Source organism: Schistocerca americana, chromosome 2, assembly GCF_021461395.2.
Source record: "Schistocerca americana isolate TAMUIC-IGC-003095 chromosome 2, iqSchAmer2.1, whole genome shotgun sequence".
Taxonomy (NCBI): domain Eukaryota; kingdom Metazoa; phylum Arthropoda; class Insecta; order Orthoptera; family Acrididae; genus Schistocerca; species Schistocerca americana.
In genome coordinates, this window is record NC_060120.1 from 1,065,071,861 (window position 1) to 1,065,093,298 (window position 21,438).

A 21,438-nucleotide genomic window follows, 5' to 3' on the forward strand; every position below is an offset into this window, starting at 1 on the left:
CGCAATAACAATCATGATCGTGGTAATGACAGGCGTGGGCGTGGACCTTGGAACCCACGGCGCAGTGATAGAGGGAGGAGACGCTTTAAGGGGGATCGGCCCCGGCCTGATAATGGCAATGTGTTGCACACAACGGACGGGATGTCAATAAGGCCACACGATAATTCCCGAGGCAACAATATTGACGAAAGTAGGGACGTTCGACTAGCAGTGATTGGAACGAGAACATCAGTGATGCAGAATAATCAAATTTAAGATGTCAACACAATGTGAGTAGAAAACGAAGACATCCCGGAGGTGTTATTAGAGGATACAGCAGTAGTAAACTCAGTCAAATGCCCTACAATCAGCATAACAGTTAACGAAATTACGATTCCCTGTCTATTTGACTCAGGAAGAGAGGCATCGGTGATTAGAGATGTGTGCGCGCGGTGCAGTGTGAAGAGTCTGTGGCCGACGCATCCATGGCAGAAAACGGAAGTGCGTGGTGCCGTAGAGAATAAAAGTGTAGGGACGAAACAGCAGGCATACGCTGATTTTACCTGACAATCTGACGACCTTACGGCCGTCTTCCTGATAGTGCCGTCACTAGCAGTGGGGGCAGTGCTTGGCCTGGACTTTATAAGATGTTATAAAGCCGTTCTAGATTTTGATTGAATGTGCGTCCATTTGCGGGATCACAAAACAAAATGATTGTTGTTTTCTCTGAGGACGGGCAGAAGGAGTGGGATTTGCGTCCCTTGGTACACGCGTGATCGGCGAGGGTGATGACACCGTAGTGTGCCTATGCTTGTTAGATACAATGGAAGGAGATCGGGATGGCGAGAAAACAGTACAGGAGGTGATACGCCAGAAAACTCGGCATTTAGAATTGACAAGGATAAGAACAACTACGTGGGCTTCTCAGCAGGTACCAAACCGTTATTTCAGATTCGCCTGGGCCCATAGAAAATTTCCAGTACGAATTTAAGGTGAAGTCACATACGCCGTTTGCTGGGGTAACTTATCCCTTATCTGTTTTGCACCGTCCAGCTGTAGAACAGGAAATTAAGATTATGTTGGAGCAAGGTATAATAGAACCGGCTGTAAGCTCATACAACAGTCTGATACACCAGATTGTGAAGAAGAGCGGGTCGATTCGCTTGGTTCTGGACTCAAGGAAGATCAATACTATTATTGAGACAGAAAGTGATCAGCCAGGGACGCTTGACACCCTGCTCCAGAAATTTCATGACGTTCGTGTGCTCACGTTGATCGATTTGCGAACCATCTTCTGGCAGGTCCCATTGGCAAAGGAATGCAGAAAATAAACGGCATTTCTCTGTTTTGGCAGATCTTATCAGTTCCGATGGCTTCCCTTCGGATTGAGTGTCTCCTCTCCCGCCTTCATCTGCGCGTTGGACACAGCTTTACCGGAATGCCCTCCGGAATAGAATTACGTATTATATTGATGACATGCTAATCATGTAAGAATTATGGGAAGAGCACCACAGAGTGCTCACGTCATTATTACGGGCGCTGAGAAATAGAAATGTGAGTGTCAACCTGGGCAAATCTGAATTTTGGGTAAAGGAAATTCACCTCCAGGGACATATAGTCTCAGCAGGGGGTAGACGACCTGACCCCAATAAGTGGCAGGCTGTTAAAGAGTATGCTACGCCCAGAACAAAGCGCCGATTACGTGCGTTCCTTGGCTTAGTAAACTTTTACAAACAGTTCATTACGATAGAAAGTGTTACCACCCCGCGACTGTGCGAACTGACGGGTGAAAGAACAACTTCGAGTTGGGACAGTAAAGCACGCATTGAAAACGTCATTGTTGTACACGCCCATCCTGATTCACCCAAACTTGGGGAAGGAATTTTGTATGTCTTCCGATAGTTCCCGGGATGGCATAGCAGTTACCATTTTTCAAGAGAGTAACCAAGACGGCAATATTGTGCCGCAAACCGGGGCTTTCGCAAGTCGTGTTTTAAACCAAGCCGAGAGAAATTACACGGTGACAGAACTAGAGGCATTAGCCATTGTATGGCGGTTCATCAAGCTTCGGTATGGTCGCACTACGAATGTGTATTTGGACCACAGGGCGTTACAGTTCCTAATGAGGGCGAAGCTTACGCACAATCGACTGTTGCACAGGGATTTGTATCTTCAATAATTTTCCTTCAAAATTTTCCATATTCCTGGTCCACAAAACGTGGTAGCAGATGCCCTATAGCGGGGTCCGATTGGACTGACGCAGGGGAAGGATGAGGAGTTCAAAGAGAATAGGTTCTATCTAACGTATATGAGCCTGGTTACTTTTGAAAATTACTTAAGTGCGGCCTTCAGCAGTATAGCAAGAGAGAGAGACAAAGATGAGTTGTGGAGCTCCGTCAAAACTAAACTGCAGCGCCGGAGAATGGCGTCGGATCTACTCGTTAAGGAAGGGCTTGTTGTTTTCCAGACATAACATCAACAGTGATGAGTGTTTGGTCTGTGTCCAGAAGAAGTAATTTGTAACTTAATATGGTACATACACCTCGGTTATGGCCATTTCGGGGCGCGTAAGTGCTGTATGCAATTGGAGTAAGTGGTATATTTTAACAGCATGGAACGCAGGTTCAAAAGAGTGCTTCGAACGTGTAAGGTTATCCAGAGGGCAAAGCATTCGACCCAGTGTTGTCGAGCACCCTTACATCCAATAATACCGAGTAGATTAAAGGAGTTAGGAGTGGCGGACGTGTTTGGGCCTCTCCCACAGACCACACAGGGATATCGATATGACCTTATTGTGGTGGAGCTAGTCTAGAAGTATGTGGTGTTTACCCCATTGCGCGCTGTGACCGGGGAAACGGTGACGTCTGCACTTAAGAGGGATTTCCTTAGAGAGGCAGAAAGCGTAAAGAAATTAATCTTGGACAATGGTCCAAAATTGCGGTCAAGGTCTTGGCTAAACACCCTAAGGCAAAGGGGGATAAAGCCGGTGTTAATTTCCCGCTATTTCCCCGCCAGGAATCCCGCGGAAAGGGTCATAAAGGAGCTAGTAAAACTATGCAGAATATACTGCCACAATAAGCACCGGATATGGGATCAATATCTGGCCGATTTTCAGGGCATATTGAACGAAATTCTACATGGGACCATAAAGTTCAGCCCTGCGCTAGTCCTGAGAAATCAGCCACCGCCCAACAGAGGAAGGGAACTGGTAGACTGGCCAGCAGAAAGGCGACAGCGACACAGTGAAGTGGTAAAGTTGGTAATAGGGAACATTAAAAGGGAAGATAAAAGTAGGAAAAGGTGGCAAAAGGGACGTATAAGACAGTTAACCCTTGAAATAGGAGATAAAGTTCTCCTTAAAACTCGCAGATTGTCCAAGAGTCACCAGTACATTTGCAGCAAATTTTTCAATGTCTATTCTGGACCCTTTTGGGTGAGGCGTGTCGCTCATCAGAACGCGACTGAAATGGAAATGATCAGGTCTCGTACGCCTAGAGGTTTGCATCACATATCAAGAAATGTGTCGAGTAAGAATTAGGGACAGAGGTGTCATCTCACGTCAACAACAAATTAGCTTTGTGTTAAGAAAATTGCACTCTACAACATAATGTGTAAAGGATTTGGTACTCTTAACTGTCTTTGCCTGGCCATCTGTTAGGTATGAATAACAATAAGGAGTGTCCAAGAAAGATATTCGTACGTTACGGTCGTGATTTTCTCCGCAGGAGAGATGATCACTTGGAAGGGAAACAAGAAGAAATGACGCTAGGAAAGGTAAACCTTTCGGAATGTACAATTATGGGGAAACGCGCCGTAGATGAGCTTATGTGTAGTAATGGCTCGCGCCGAAGTAGCGACGGGACCAATTGTCGGGTGCAAAAGTTACCGAACTTTGTGTGTTGTTGTATTATAGTGGTGTACAGAGACGCAGCGCTATGAAGTGTTACTGACTTAGGCAGTAATGACTTTGAGACCCCGAGGAAGAGCATGACAGACCATAGCGAGGAAAATCAGAGGGAGGCACGTTAAGGTTCAAATGGTTCAAATGGCTCTGAGCACTATGGGACTTAACATCTATGGTCATCAGTCCCCTAGAACTTAGAACTACTTAAACCTAACTAACCTAAGGACATCACACAACACCCAGCCATCACGAGGCAGAGAAAATCCCTGACCCAGGCACGTTAAGGATCCTGAAGGTAAATCATCCAGAGGAATGAAGGCAGGACTAACTACAGAGGAGGCCCTTCGAGGTAACAGAAGGGAGTACTGGTAATAGTCATGAATGACATTTATTTAATGAAAGATGCTACTTGTAGAATAAGAATATGTAAACTGGGCCCTTAGTTTTAAACGAGATGTATGTGATATGTGGTACCTTTGATTTTTTTTGTTCATAGGGAATAAAAGACACTAAAGAGGGCGAGATACTGATGACTATAGATAAAGATGAATTGCGAATAACAAGAATTGGTGCAATAACTAAAGTGGAAGTATCATGTTTTTCTGGGATTTTAAGTGAGCAACTCCATAGTGGTTTCCTTAGAGAACTAAACTAGAGAGAACGAAGAGCAAAATGTCCGATTTGGACAATGTAAGAGTGTGATCCAAGTAGTAATAACTCCAGGTGGTATCGTTCCAATTAGTTTTGATTTTATATATTTTTCTCTTGTACTGTGTAATTGTCTACTTGTCATTTGATGATGTGTTATCGTGGTCACACCCTCATGGATGACCAGATTCGTCACCTGTCTTGATTGTCGTGTGTAGTATAGGAACAGTAATGAGACATCTAACCTGTTTTGGAAGTGGAGTAGAGGAAAGTGTGATAGTAAGACCATATTGTGATTTGGAAATGTTTTGGGTAACCAGCATGTAACTTAGACCAGAAAGTCTATGAGATGTAATTAGGCAGAATAGTAGGACATGGAAATGTAGATTGCGGTAGTGGTGTAGTGAATTGCATACCGATTCCCACAACCCAAGATACCTGTCCTAATTGGTTCTACAATTTGCTCATTTGCGGGCAATCGAATACCTTTTAAAATAAGAAATAGGCTAGTTATTGTAGGACGTCTCCAATACTGTCAAGACTTCTACACACGTATTTTCTATATTGAATTGTTATTCAGGAATTAAAAGAGCTTGTAGTGTTAAGCCATTTAGTAAGTCTAAAATGCCTTACAGGTGTGGATGGACGTTTTAGAGGCCTGTGTTTGTAAGCAAACATGTAATATATAGCGATTTAGGATTGTTCTATTTTTGTTAATAACTATTCGCCATTAATTGTAAAGCTCTGGTGAAATTCGTAGGTAATGTACGATAGGTTAAGTGAAAATTGTACTTGGTACAAACAAGAACAATTGACGACTCCCTAAGAGTAATTGAGGACCACCAAAGTTTAAGGGAGTGACAATTGTTTCATTTGTATGTCGCAAGGTGACGCGAGCAGCAAAGGGCAACCGGTCGGCTCCAGAGGGCAAGAACATCGGACGACCTGTCCCTGTCGGACAGCTGGTCCCGTGGACGCGAACGGCAGGCCCCCTCCCCCCCTTTCCCCCTCACCAATTGGCAGTGGTGACTGAATGGGCGACGACAGCCACATCGGCTGCGCGCTGACGCACGGAGCCAGCTCTACGGCATACGGCGCGGCCAACTGCGGCAGGGTCACGGCCGGTCAGAGCGGCTAAACTCTTTCCACTTCAAAGAACACTCCTGTTGCTATCGCTACCAGACACCTTGTCGGACGGAAATGGCAATGTCGCTCCACTAGAGCACGGGAGGCGGCAACTTTGGCAGTGGCTGTTAGCGCTACTAAACCTGTTAGTTGCTGACGGTCAACACTGCCGCTTTTGTAAAAGTCAAGGGATAAGGGACAAACTACTTAGGACTGCTAGTCGCATTACTAACCCTTGTTGAATGCATAAACACTGAGGATAGGAAGAACACGCTGTAGCACATTCTTTCTAAGAGAGGATAGTTAAATAAACTGATATTTGAGTAAAGTGTGTGTGTAGTCATGATGAACTTACGTCTTGGTAATCCATGATGGTGAAGGGTAGGCACAGACAGCTGTGACAAACAATCATCGCAGAGCTTAGGCCCGTAAGCCATGGCAAATTGCTGTTTAAAGTATTCGGAAGTAGACTGAGAACACTAAAATAGGTCAACAGCTTAGAGACACGTACGTGCAGTGAAGTTGTTTGACATATAGTTTTATTTGGATTGCTGGAACTGATGTACCGTTAGTCTAATCCATACCATTAGCGCTAATAATAATAAGAAAAGGGGAACTGGTTTATGACAGTGTGTTGACTGCAAATGAACAACTAGTTTGCCTCCATAATTCTGCAGAAAATAGTTCTCTACAGAACAATAAATTTAAGGCGACAGCATTAGTTAGACAGTTGGCACAGTGCAATAGGCTACCTCCAAGTTCCTTTGGAAGAAATCCTTCGCCGACAATTACTCTAGATGGTGTGTGTGTGATTTCATTGTACCGTGTGACTACTCAAACGTACGACGTGCCAAACAATATCGGAGCTAGTATGTGAGCTGGTCCTGTAATCATATCAATTTTGGTGATTTTCGTCAAGATATCATCATATTAATATCGTGTGTTTTCTTATTAATAACTTAGTTAAATATGTGGAGGATATGAAATGATGTTTGTCTTAGGTTAGTCATTTTAGTTATACCTGTCTCTGCTGAAGCGTGCAACAAGTCAGTGCATTGATTACTGAGTAGCAATTTTGAGCAGAGAGGAAAGAGGGGATGTTTTTTTGCTTTAATGTTATTAAATAATCTCTAATCTTAGGAGCGTGATCGGTGGTATGTTGTTTTTGTCATTTATCAGCCTGAAAATGGAGAGTGAGATCAACAAGCGTTTGCTGGTTCAAGGCCTTCATTCCTGTCTGACCAGAACTACATTTGTGGATTAACGAGGAGGCCCTAAGCCTGAAAATAGTAGATATAACGTATTCAAATGCTATGTGATCATAACGTTTAAAAGGGAGTCATACTCTGTGAGTTAAGGATAATTCATTACATTGCTTGCAGGAAGTAAATAACATGATTGCTAGTTGGTATGTGTCAAAATACAAAGTTGCTTTTCCAATGAAATTTGTGATCTACCTAACGTGCCAGTGTATAATTTTCTTCTAGTTTAATTTGAGATTTGGAGTTGATGAATTACTAATTATTAACTTTCATTAAGTATAAATAGTGTACAGTAGGATCTGTTTCAAATGTGTACGTTCTTTATCAGAGTTTCTGATTAGTGACTAGGGAATATGCATAACAGTAAACTTTTGTGGAGCCTTTGAAGGCTGTGTGTTTTGTATGATGAACTGAATTACTAATTATTTCTCTTTTTTTTTTTGTGCAACTGATGAATGGGTAATGGACATAGCAGAAAATGTTTTGAAGCCTTTGTAGGCTGATTTATGTTAATGATTGCAGTGAATGCTTAGTCCCTTTTTAATGCTTCGCATAGAGCACACTGTGTTTTGTTGAGATACACTAACAATCACCTATGTCATCAGTATTTGGCTCTTATGTCTTACGACGATATATTGTGTCTATATAATGAGTACCAACCTGTAAGGGATATAAATGTAATTAATAGCTTAAGATGATTTCATCTATAGAATTTTTGTGACTTTTTTTAAAAACATTTGTGGCAGTGGCCATTTTGCCAATAGTATTCTGTTGTGTGGTCTTGGCAGCTTGACTATTTCAAATAATGTACTTTCAACCTTACCAAGCATAAAAAAGTAAGAATAACGGATTATGTAGCGGGGAAAAAAATGGTTCAAATGGCTCTGAGCACTATGGGACTTAACATCTGAGGTCATCAGTCCCCTAGAACAGAACTACTTAAACCTAACTAAGGACATCACACACATCCATGCCCGAGGCAGGATTCGAACCTGCGACCGTGCGGTCGCGCGGTTCCAGACTGTAGCGGGGAGATTAGGGTCTCCTCCTCGTGGCACCAATTGAAAAAAAATGTCCTGGACTGGTTCCAACGGAAAGAAAGCCCTGACCCCATTTTCTTCGAAGACACCCGAGAGTGATGAAATGGAACTTGTCCCATTCCACATTTTTCCAATAAATTCCGGTGCAGGAGAACTATAACGAGAGTGTTTTGACTCTGAAAATGTGAATTCCGTGTATGACAAACACAAGAGAATGGACCAGGTGGTGTTTATTTAATTATTTATTCATTTTATTTCATATGAGCCACGTTTCCTTGTATTCTTTCCCCGTATGCGACGTTGGGCTGTATGAATGAGATAGTATGTGAAGTAGCAGAAAGCTCTGGTCAGAGATCTTAACATTGCATGTGTATAGTCGTTCTGTGGTTGTTTTGACAGAGATGGTGGGCGAATCAGGTCAGAGAGGTCGCGAAGGCACGAGTATTGGCTTCGTTAGGTTGGCGAACCTTCCCCCCCCCCCCCCCCCCCCCTTCACCAGTTTTTAAAAGAAGAACTGTTAGGCGAGTCGTCCGGAGGTCCACTTGCTCCTGAGTTACGGCGCTGGACGGACGTGGAGACGCAGCTCCCGATTATGGTAATGTTAACAGAGGTATTAGACTGTCTGAACTCTGCTCGGTAATGAAATCCATATGTTGAAATCAGGTGTGAGATTACCACTAAAGGGGATTTATTTCCATAATTTGTCCAAATTTCAGTACAACTTTGAGTTTGTGCCTTGGCCAGGCCACGCACCATTGGCCTTAAGCACACGGTCGCATTATTGCTCTGTGCTTAACAGAAATTCACTCATTCAATATTCATTTACAGTTATATTTTGGGATTTTTTATTGATTTTCCACATGTTTCCTTTGTGGACTTGGTTTCGAGCCATATGGTCGGTTGGAGCAACCGCCACATTGATACATTGTAGTTTCGGTCTGAAAATGTATTGTACACGACGAATAATCATACGATAGTGGGCGAGTGTAAAATAGGCAAGGAATAATCTTGTGCATCCGTATTATTCTAGATTTCTGTTGGCTACCGAAACCTGGCCACGTGTGTTGACTAGCATTGAAGTGATGATGTTTCTGGTGATTCTGTATAACTATTTGAGTTGTTGGCGATGTTTTGCATTAAGGCAATACATGGTTTAAACTCGTGCCACTAGGAAAAGTATCTGATTTTAGTGCCCATTGATTTGATAAAGACTTGCGAAATACTCTTCCGCCCTAAACTGGTTTGTTTGTAGTGTCTTTGCTGAACTTGTTCTGAGTCACCTATAGCCACTGAATGTAATAAGCATATGTTTAGGTATAATTGTGTGTTTGTATAATATTACATTGAAGCCAGGTCTGCACTCCTCTGTCGCATTCCATAATTACGTGGCGAAACTTATCTTGAGAGACCAGTTGTGATGATCTATATGGTAACAGAAACACAGCTAGTTGTTGAAATACCATCGGTACTGAATAAGTATTAGTTAATCTCTACCATCGACTGATTATTTACTCCCTCCATCATAAAGAATAGGTGAAATCCAGTACCACAGTCGAATCGTGGGTCATGAAAGCAAATGAAAGCTACACTCCTGGAAATTGAAATAAGAACACCGTGAATTCATCATCCCAGGAAGAGGAAACTTTATTGACACATTCCTGGGGTCAGATACATCACATGATCACACTGACAGAACCACAGGCACATAGACACAGGCAACAGAGCATGCACAATGTCGGCACTAGTACAGTGTATATCCACCTTTCGCAGCAATGCAGGCTGCTATTCTCCCATGGAGACGATCGTAGAGATGCTGGATGTAGTCCTGTGGAACGGCTTGCCATGCCATTTCCACCTGGCGCCTCAGTTGGACCAGCGTTCGTGCTGGACGTGCAGACCGCGTGAGACGACGCTTCATCCAGTCCCAAACATGCTCAATGGGGGACAGATCCGGAGATCTTGCTGGCCAGGGTAGTTGACTTACACCTTCTAGAGCACGTTGGGTGGCACGGGATACATGCGGACGTGCATTGTCCTGTTGGAACAGCAAGTTCCCTTGCCGGTCTAGGAATGGTAGAACGATGGGTTCGATGACGGTTTGGATGTACCGTGCACTATTCAGTGTCCCCTCGACGATCACCAGTGGTGTACGGCCAGTGTAGGAGATCGCTCCCCACACCATGATGCCGGGTGTTGGCCCTGTGTGCCTCGGTCGTATGCAGTCCTGATTGTGGCGCTCACCTGCACGGCGCCAAACACGCATACGACCATCATTGGCACCAAGGCAGAAGCGACTCTCATCGCTGAAGACGACACGTCTCCATTCGTCCCTCCATTCACGCCTGTCGCGACACCACTGGAGGCGGGCTGCACGATGTTGGGGCGTGAGCGGAAGACGGCCTAACGGTGTGCGGGACCGTAGCCCAGCTTCATGGAGACGGTTGCGAATGGTCCTCGCCGATACCCCAGGAGCAACAGTGTCCCTAATTTGCTGGGAAGTGGCGGTGCGGTCCCCTACGGCACTGCGTAGGATCCTACGGTCTTGGCGTGCATCCGTGCGTCGCTGCGGTCCGGTCCCAGGTCGACGGGCACGTGCACCTTCCGCCGACCACTGGCGACAACATCGATGTACTGTGGAGACCTCACGTCCCATGTGTTGAGCAATTCGGCGGTACGTCCAGCGGCCTCCCGCATGCCCACTATACGCCCTCGCTCAAAGTCCGTCAACTGCACATACGGTTCACGTCCATGCTGTCGCGGGATGCTACCAGTGTTAAAGACTGCGATGGAGCTCCGTATGCCACGGCAAACTGGCTGACACTGACGGCGGCGGTGCACAAATGCTGCGCAGCTAGCGCCATTCGACGGCCAACACCGCGGTTCCTGGTGTGTCCGCTGTGCCGTGCGTGTGATCATTGCTTTTACAGCCCTCTCGCAGTGTCCGGAGCAAGTATGGTGGGTCTGACACACCGGTGTCAATGTGTTCTTCTTTCCATTTCCAGGAGTGTATATACCGCATATTAGGCCCTGTATAGGTGCCGTCTGTAGTGGTTCTAAAATATTGCGTTATCCATGCCGTTCAAATTTTTACCGGTTGGTTAAAACCTTCCACTAGAAATTATTAATGGCCAGCAATAACTCACAGGGGCCCATAATTTCGTAGACCACACGAATTTAAGAAACCATTTACTACAGACGGTAACTTGCAGGAGCTGTAGGACATGACAACGCGACGGTAATCTTCTTACTTCGCTAGAGTTTTACCACCACCAGTACTGGATGGTACCGTCGCAACGGGAGTAGCATACGTTACGTATAGGAAGGTGGGACAAAGACTGTATTATTGTGAACAGGTCAGTGATATTGTTTGTCTCATCAGAATCGACAGGAAACCAACACCGACAACGATGGGTATAAATGCCGACGTGACAAGTAGAAGATGAAGAGACATAGATAGTATGAGAGGATACTGAACAGGTAATTCAGTATGTTTAAGGGAGATGAAAATCTAATCGCCATGGGAGATTGGAATGTTGTTGTAGTTGAAGGAGTATAAGAAAGGATTACTGGAGATTTTGACTTGGTAGTATGAATGAGACAGGAGTTAGACTAATTGAGCTCTGAGATAAATTTCACCTAGTAGCAGCGAATACTCTGTTCAAAAATCACAAAAGGAAGAGAAATACTTGAAAAGGGCTGGGAGATACAGTAGGTTTTCTTAGTCAGGCAGAGATTCCGAAATCGGATCTTGAATTCTAATGCATATGCTTGGCCAGTTTAGTACGCTACTGATGAAGATTAGGCTGAAGTATAAGAAAATAGGCAGGAAGAAGCAAAGCGCAAAGAAGTGGCATACGTATGGACTAAGCGATGAAACGATACGCTCTGGGGCCATAGGTACTGTGATAAGGAATAGTTCAATAGGCAGTTTAGCTGAGGAGAAAAGAACGTCTCTAAAAAGGACGATCACAGAAGTTGGAAAGAAAAACGTAGGGGCAAAGAAGATAACTGCGACGAAACCTTGGGTAACAGAAGAAGTACTTCAGTTGATCGACCAAAAAAAGGAAGTACAAAAATGGTCAGGGAAATTCTGGAACACGCAAATACGAGTCACTTAAGTATGAAATAAATACGAAGTTTAGGGAGACTAAGGAGAAATGGTTGCATGGAAAATGTGAAGAAATCAAAAAAGGATTGCTTGTCGAAGAAACTTACTCAGCGTATAGAACAGTCAGTACCACCTTTTGTGAAATTAAAAGCACGTGTGCTACCAGTAACAGTAAAATGGAAACTCCACTGTCAAATGCAGAGCGGATGGATGGTAAGACCACACTGAAGGCCTTCATGAGGGCGACGAATTGTCGGCTGGCGCGACACAGGGAAAAACAAGAGTCGAAATAGAAGAGATAGGGGATCCAGTATTAGAATCAGAATGAAAAAGAGCTTTGGAAAACCTATGACAGAATAAGGTAGACGGGATAAATAACACTCCATTAGAATATCTAAAATCACTGGGGCAAATGGTAACAGAAAGGCTACTCACGTTGCTGTATAGAACGTGGAGTGTGACGATATACCACCAGACTTCCGGAAAAACATCATCTGCACAATTCCGAAGAATGAAAAGGTTGAGAAGTACGAAAATTATTCCACAATCAGCTTAACAGGTTGTGCGTCGGATTTGCTGACAGGAGTAATACAAAGGGCGAATGGAAAAGGAAACTGGGGATGTGTTAGATACCGATAAGTTCAGCTTTAGGAAAGGTTAAGGCACCAGAGAGGCATCCTCGGTGAAAGCGAAGAAGACGATGCGGTTGATAATGGAAGCACGACTAAAGAAAAATCAGGGCACTTTCATTGGGTTTTTCGATCTTTAAAAAGCATTCCGCAATGTCAAATTGTGCAAAATGTTCGAGATTCTGAGAAAAAGAGGGATAAGCTGAGGGCAATGCTGGTAATGTACAATATGTACAACAGGATAGAGGGAACCACAAGACTGGAAGAGGAAGAACGAAGTGCTCCGCTTAGAAAGGATGTAAGAGAGGGATATTGTCTTTCGTCCCTACTGTTCAACCTCTATAACGAAAATAAAAGAATGGTATAAGAGTGGAATTGAAAATCAGTGTAAAAGTATATAGATGATGAGATTCGCTGACGACAATGCTATCCTCGGTGAAAGCGAAGAAGAATTACTGAATCTGTTTAACGGAACTGATAGTCTAATTAATACAGAATATGGAATGAGAGTAAACTGAGGAAAGACGTAATTAACGAGAAGTAGCAGAAATGAGTACAGCCAGGAACTTAACATCAGGATAGGTGATCATGACGTAGACGAAGTGAAGGAATTCTGTTACCTAGTTAGCAAAATAACCAATGACGGATGGAGCAACATGGTCATGAAACGTAGAGGAGCAGTGGCAGAAAGGGCATTCCTGGGCAGTAGATGACTACTAGTATCAAACATGGGTCTTAATTTGAGGAAGAAATTTCTGAGAATGTGCATTTGGAGCACAAGATTGTATGGTAGTGAAATATGGGCTGTGGGAAAAATGGAACAGAAGAGAAAGCTTTCGATATGGGGTGCTACAAGAGAATATTGAATGTTAGGTGGACTGATAAATTAAGGAAGGTGGAACAGAAGAGAAAGCTTTCGACATGGGGTGCTACAAGAGAATATTGAATGTTAGGTGGACTGATAAATTAAGGAAGGTGGATGTTCCTTGCCGAATCGATGAACAAAGGAGTATATGGAAAACACTGGTAAGAAGAATAGAGAGGATGGTAGGACCTCACGGAATAACTTTTATGATATGGGAGGGACCTTTAGATTGTAGAGGAAGGCAGAGGTAGGAATAGGCAGGAACTGGAATATATCCAGCAAATAACTGAGGACGTATGTTGCAAGTGCTTCTGTGAGATGAAAAGGTTGGTAGAGGAGGGACCCATCAAACAATTCGTAAGACTGAAGACTCCAAAAAGGGTACATTTACCTAAAAAATACAATGTAAAAGAATGCAAAGACTGTGGAACAATTTCTTCATCATTCCTGTTAAAAATGCCACAAGGAGAAACATGCTAACTGAAAACTAATTTGAGGAAATTACTGGCGAAGACCAGTTCAGGATCTAAAAGGGTAAAGCAACAGAGATGCTGTTGGCTGAAGATGACTGGAGAAAGAATGATGGAAACCAACAAGGAAGTGTATATTTGTTTAATTGACTGGGAGAATGCTTTCGATAAAATCAACTGGAAAATACTGTAGAGAATTTTAAAAGATGTGGGTATAGATTGGAATGATAACACGTTAGTAAAGGAGATGCATTTAAAAAACGGAAAGTGACAGAGTAAGGAATGAGGATATGGAAGAGGTGAGCAATGGAATATGTGTAACGAATGGATGATCCCTGTCACAGAAGGTATTCAAGATCTTAGAAGAAGATGCAGTTGGCACATACGCTAATGATCGAGTACTGCCGGCGGAATCAGAAGAGCAGTTACAAAAAGATGTTGAACAGTATTGCAAGAAGAGGCAATATGTATGGAATGAAGGTAAATACACTAAGGTGGCAAAAATCATAGGGTAGCTATGTGCAGATATACAAATTGCGCTAATATCGTCTACAGAAGGTATAAAAGGGAAGTACTTCAGCGGACCTGCCATTTGCACTCAAGTGAATCACGTGAAAAGGTTTCCGATGAGTATGGTCGCATAACGGTAACTAACAGATCTTGAACGCGGAATGGTAGTTGGAGCTAGACGCTTGGGACATTCCATTTTGTAAATCGTTTGAGAATTCAGTATTCCGAGATCACCAGCGTCAAGAATGTGCCGAGAACACTACATTTCGGGCATTACCTCTCACCACGGACAACGCACTGTCCGACGGCATTCAATTAACAATTGAGAGCAGAGACAGGGGCTTGGAGTTGGGTGAAATAGATGCAGAAATGAATGCGGGACTTGCGAGAAACATATCCGTTATGACAGTGCTGCGAATTTTGGCTTTAATGAGCTGTGACAGCAGATGAACGACGCGAGTACTTTTGCTAACAGCACGACATCGCTTACAGCGTTGCTTCTGGGCTCGTGGCCATACCGGTTGGACCCTAGACGACTTTGAAACCGTGGCCAGGTCAGGTGAGTCGCAATTTCGGTCTGTAACAGCTGATGGTAGGGTTTGAGTATGGTGCAGACCCAACTTGTCACAAGGAACTGTGCAAGCTTGTGGTGGCTCCATAATGTCGTGCGCTGTGTTTACTGGAACAGACTGGGTCCTCTGGTCCAACTGAACCGATAATTGATTAGGTATGTTTAGTCTCAGCTACTTGGAGACCATTTGCAACCATTCATGGACTTCATGTTCCCAAACTACGATGTAATTTTAACGAACGACAATGCGCCATGTCAGAACAGTTTCGACAATTGGAGTGTATGATTGGGACACCCAGATCGCCCGACATGAATGCCATCCAACATCTAGTGGACATAATGGAGAGGTCAGTTCGTGCACAAAATACTGCACCGGCAACACTTTCGCAATTACGGAAGGCTATGGAGGCGTCACGGTTCAATATTTCCGCAAGGGACTTCCAACGACTTGCTGAGGCCTTGCCACGTAGACATTCTGCACTGCACTAGGCAGAAAGAGATCCGACACGATGGTAGGTGGTGTTCCATGACATTTGTCACCTCAGTGTATGGGAGAGTCGAAAGTGATAAGAATGAGGAAAATGGAAACTCCAGTTAACATATTCGTAGACAGAATAAAATAGAGCGTACTTAACATCCTTTCTGTACCTGCGAAGTATAATGGCATAGAGTGGAAGCTGTACAGATGAAATGTGTATTTTATTCATGGGAAAAAGAGCACTTAAAAAGGTGAAGCAGTTACTAACATCTAGAAGAATTCCGATGAGATGAGAAAAACCTGTACTGAATGTTATATTCAATGTAATGAAGAAATTAGGAGAAGAAAGAGGAAAAAGTCTGTGCTGGGTCACATTATAAACAACAATGCATTGTAGAAGGAAAAGAGAAAAGAATGATAGGACGAGGTAAAAAGAGTATTGGAATGATGAATGCCAATACGGTTTTTTTTTCAGTTACACTCTGTGCTAGTTTGTAGTAGTTATTTCTATGTATATTCGAAGTTTGATCCACGTGTCTGCGAAAGTCTCTTTAATCCCTAATTTTCACACAAATGTACATTTAATACTGTAATTCGATTATAGATTGAATAAATGTAACCCGTTGTGGTAATGAAACATGGTGGTGGTTCTTATGAGCTTATTTATTGAAGGAATACGATAAGAATCTAACAAACGTACAGGCTGAAGAGAGGGCGTTGCCCTCGGAAACCACGCGCTACGGGGGCAGCGCGCAACGCGAGTTCCCGGCTTCGCTGCAGCGGCCGCGCGTCATCGCCAGAGGCCGCAGCGCTGAGACGCACCCCAGTGGGCCGTACCGCAGCAGGTGTCACGCGGCCGCAGCTGAGTTCCCTCGCTGTGGCGCCGCCTCACTCCGCTTCCGCCGACCGGCCTGTGTGTGGGAAGCAGCCGCCGCGTACGTTGAAATATGGAGCCGGTCGCCTGAGTTGTAGACAAGCCGCAGCGCACAGCTGCAAGGCTGCCCGAAAGATAAACAGGTGGGAAGCACACTGGATGGGCAGCTGCCAATAGCCGTCGTTTTAGGAAGTGGGGCTGCTGCGTAGCTATCCTGAATTATCTGCTAGTCGAAAGCGCTTAAATATGTCAATGTCTCGACAGTGCCAGCCTGTCTGCAACCGCATTTCCTGCAGTGACAAATGTAGGATATAGTTTACAGCAAGATCTGAACATGAAGTAGAAATTACGAGCCGGCCGGAGTGGCCGTGCGGTTCTAGGCGCTGCAGTCTGGAGCCGAGCGACCGCTACGGTCGCAGGTTCGAATCCAGCCTCGGGCATGGGTGTGTGTCATGTCCTTAGGTTAGTTAGGTTTAATTAGTTCTAAGTTCTAGGCGACTGATGACCTTAGAAGTTAAGTCGCATAGTGCTCAGAGCCATTTGAACCATTTTTTGAAATTACGACCATCTTCTACGGTAATAGCACATTAGATGACGTCTACCAGTAACAGAAAAATGCACTGGCACACCTTATCTACCGATATTGTGAATGATTGATGGAGTGAGATGTATTTCACCCCAGGATCCATGCTCAGCTCACCTCAGTCGCTCGCGCTTTTGCGTTTGGGGACATCTGACGAGCATCGTGGGTAGTTTTTACAACGACACTGAATCGCGTCAGGCTGGAGCCAGCATGTCGGTTTCATTGTTTATTAATACCACATATTCGGCTGAGAGATTTTTACATTTCTGTGTTAGTACAAAGCGGGTTTTGATATGGAAATGCATCTTACATTACGAATGCAAGAAAAACGCCGTTACAACTATGTTTGGCCAGAGAGCGTCACTGGCGGCTGCGCTCTCTTTGAAGTTCGTTGGTAGGACGGCAAGGTTGGTCGAGGAGCAGAGCCGGGAGTGGGGTCCCAAATTCACTCCCCGTCGGCTCGAGTGAACTCGTAGTATGGATCCGTGGTTCGTCGCCGTAATCCTCCGTGTTGCATACGAGGAGTGTTGGCCGTTGCGACTTCGGAAGATCAGAGTGGGTTCGGTCGCATGGAGTAACCTGACTGCTGTTTACCGCCGTAGCAGCATTCTGCAGTGGACTGGGGCAAGGCAGGTCTCACGCCGACGTCAACCTGCGTTTTCCAGCAGCTCGCCTTTGTGTTGTGGCACTCTGTGGTCTCGGTGCATAGGGGTTCTCTGTGCGACCAATTTTTTCAGACTCTTCAATTGTTTTAACCGACCCGACGGTGCTATGATTCTCTTCCCAATGTTGCTACTGGTGAAGAACCTATTTTGTGGAACCAAAGAAGTATGTTTTAGACTGTTAAATTATATGGGTGCAGTCCAGTATTACTGGTTTTTGTAATTGTTCTTATGAACTATTCTTTAAAATTTTGCGGTACATAAAACAATTCTGCACTGCACTTCCCACTTGTGCTTCGTTTGAATGGGCTGTCTCAGAATCAATTCTGCTCCCTTTGGTTGTGTTGACGGGAGCTCCCTTTTACTTGGCACACCAACTCGTGGTACAGCAAGCCTTGACATGTTTATACGACAAAGCGGATTCGCATGCTGTAGGTGTTGCACCTTACTTGGTAAAGTAATTCATTTTTACCTAGCTATTAATTTTTGTATTACCTGAATTAATCCTGTCTTCTCTACTTCCAATGCGACTGCATTGCACTTTATTAAATAATTTGAGTTCAAAATTAAGTTTAATAACTTTTTTCAACTTTCTTGACAAGTTTTACCGTTTCAGTTCTTGTCCAACCGTGCGTTCGTTAAATCTCGGGTACCTTGCTGTCAAATTTTGGTGCGTGTCAATTTATACCATCGGATTTACGTGTAATTTCCTTCAGGCGCACGTTTTTCTAGCCGAACACAAAAGCGCCATTAGACATTACTGGGGGTTGGCTACGTTCAATTTAAATTTAATTGGTTTTAGAGAAAAGAGATTCTTGTAGTTAATGGCACTATCTAAAGTGTTAATTTGATCAGCTGTTATCACGCGCACGGTAATGTTATTTTACGTCCGTGTTTAGAATAAGATTGTGTCTCTGTTCCGTGACCAGTTTGGTATGTGAAGCGTCCCGATTATCCCGTAGCGTCAGAACTGAAACTTATTCCGTTTGACTTCAATTGACAATTTTCACTTTATTCTTAACGTCTATACATTTGTAATGGAAATTGGTCATTGTAATAAAGTGTAATTAAAATTTGTCTGTGTCACGAATGGTGTTCACGCTCTGTTTCCTCAGTCCTTATGGCTCCAAGGAAACCATGCGACAGGACGATTTGCAAATTGTGCGCTGGTTTGCTTGTGGGGTGTGGCTGGCACATTTTCTACGTCACGGAGACGCCTTGTGCAGACCGGTGACATCGAAACCATCCATTAGTGCAGAGTGGGACTGAGCAGCGACTTCCTGGGTCATCAGTTCAGCGTGTAACCGGTTCGTGGGTGTTGTGCCCTCCCCCACCCCACGCCGAACACTCACGGCATCGGCTGCCTGCCTGCCCTCGCTATCTGGAGCGCGCGGGACCTGTCTAGAGACTCTAGACAGTGGTGCTGGGGGCAGATTATTAACTGCAGAGGCCGTAGGAGGGCAATTGTACACACAATTTGCCCACTCCAGAATGTCAGTGTAGTGCGGATGGCAGCGAGCAGAGAGGATGCTTCTGGGAAATTTGGGCAGTAGGCTTGAACTACAGTTAACATCTTGTGGAGGACTTTGAGCGCAATCTCACACAGTAGCCGCGGACCTGAGCTTCACCACCACCACCACAACCCTGGCACCAGGGCGTGGAGACTCTGGATCAGAGTTTTTGATGTGGCAAATAGAACAAGTGTTGATTGGATGGCGTCTTTATAATTAGGTAACGAGGGGTAACTGGCATCACATGTCATAGGTGAATAAAAGCATGAGTTCTCTTACACTGAACAGAGTTTCAAGCATGGAGGTATCACACAACTTGTTGTAATTTTGTTTAGACTGAAAAAGTACAAGAGTAACTCGAATACCAATAAACTTTGCTAAGAGAGAGGTAAATGTTTTTCATGTGATCTCTGATTGGAGGGTTTCTAACTTTCTGTATGATTGGACTCATAAAATTTTTGGCAGTCTTTTCCCAAATACTTCAGAGAATTGTTCTTTTTAAGGAACTCTTGTTCGGACAGCAAGTAAATCCGAACTCTGTCGGGGCGCGAGAAGAGAAGTTTTACACGTCAAAAAACGGAAGGAAGCAGAACGGTGCTCTTTTGGGACATAAAGGAAAGCGGAACTGTTGGAAGGGATCCGAAGTAAAGCAGCGCTCTGTTGGTGCCTGAGTGTTGAACAGTAACACAGGCGCAGAAATGCCTTGTTGCGGCTTCCACACTGATATTTAGTGTTCGCACCACTGTGCAATGTAGTGTCAGTTTCCCCATCAGCAGATTGTAGGCAGCGAATAGCATGAAGTTCAGCAAATGAAGACCATCATCTCTAGCGCATCTTTGGCTAGTTCATAGATTGTTTTGGAGCATCAGGGATATAGATTCACTACAATTAAGTAATCACAATATCGAGTGCTGTTGTTGTGAATGTCATCGATACCTATGACCAGCTGATGAGAGCTGGAGGAACTGGACCATTTAAATGGAGCTATTGTGAGACCATGACCTGAGGCTGAGTTCGTGATGCTATATTCATTTAACAGGATGTTAACTGCTGTGTAAGGTCCTCACTAAATGTTCTCGTGGAAGAGACAGAGTTTCTTACACCGTGTCTTAGGAGTTAACAAATAGGCTTGTCTCACTTCACTAGGTGTTCCTTTGCATCATTATATCTGCTGAATGCAAATTCTCACTATATATTGCCTTTCGCAGTGTGAAAATAAAAATTTATAATTTATTGCGCATTACTGTTCTATGCCATAACACTGTTCTCCTACTTAAGAAATTGGTCCTGAGTTTTCCCCTTTTTATCTATTTATAATTACTCTATACATTCCTTGTGCTTTACAATTTACTCTACAGCTTTTTTCTGGGTTGCACCTCAACCCAAGTCTTGATTCCCAGTTAGCTTATTTAATCTTCTTTGCCATTTTGTCCTGGTTACATTCATTATCTACGTTTTTTCCATAAGTATCTCATTTGAATGAAATACCTTGCACCTTATACAAAAGTAAGTTGCACAAATAATTTCTAGAACCAAGACCGTGCTCATCATTGATACATCGAAAATAATTGTGTTTATCTACCTTTCTCATTATATTGTCCCACATGTGGCAATATTCGATTGACTGAAATTTGTTCTTCTTCTGAATTTATTGATTCTTCCAGGAATTATAGCAAAGTGATAGCTCAGATTTCGTTAATGAAAGTAGGTTTTGGTTAGGTAATACGTGTGGCGGTTCCTCCAGCCAATACAACATTCGCCTCCAGCCATACATATTTCATTTTGACTTATAAATCATTGTTGTGCCCATGATGGTAGGTGGAAGGTGAAATTATCTACATGATATTTTACATCTAGTTTCATTAATTAACAATCTATGGCCCTGTAACTTTAGTTTCGTTATAATGACCTAAAAACAATAGTATTTCACAGTACTGGTTGTTCGTCTGTTATCACCACTACAGAACAAATAATATTTTGTCTAACAGAATCATTCGAATACTGACATGAGCATCTCTCCATCTACAAACTAACACTATTTCATGAATTTTTATTTGTTTCCATTTCTCAGCTGTTCTCGTCTAAACGGATATGGATGTACTGTGTAACATTGGTGTTGCTCGTTTGCTACTGAAAATAGTATCTAATGTGCAAACTAGCTCGATCAGCATCCACTCTTACATCAGATGTAGAATAAAGGAAAACTATATCTTAACTCG

General features: G+C 43.7%; 1 protein-coding gene across 1 annotated transcript in view; it reads left to right on the forward strand.

Moving 5' to 3' along the window:
• LOC124594676 (dehydrogenase/reductase SDR family member 11-like) overlaps positions 1-16,561 on the forward strand; it is a 168,966-nt gene extending 152,405 nt beyond the window's left edge. The window contains exon 6 of the mRNA XM_047133044.1: positions 16,292-16,561. Coding sequence (XP_046989000.1) covers positions 16,292-16,561 — 270 coding nt within the window. The remainder of the gene's footprint in view (positions 1-16,291) is intronic.
• The last annotated feature ends 4,877 nt before the right edge of the window (positions 16,562-21,438 follow it).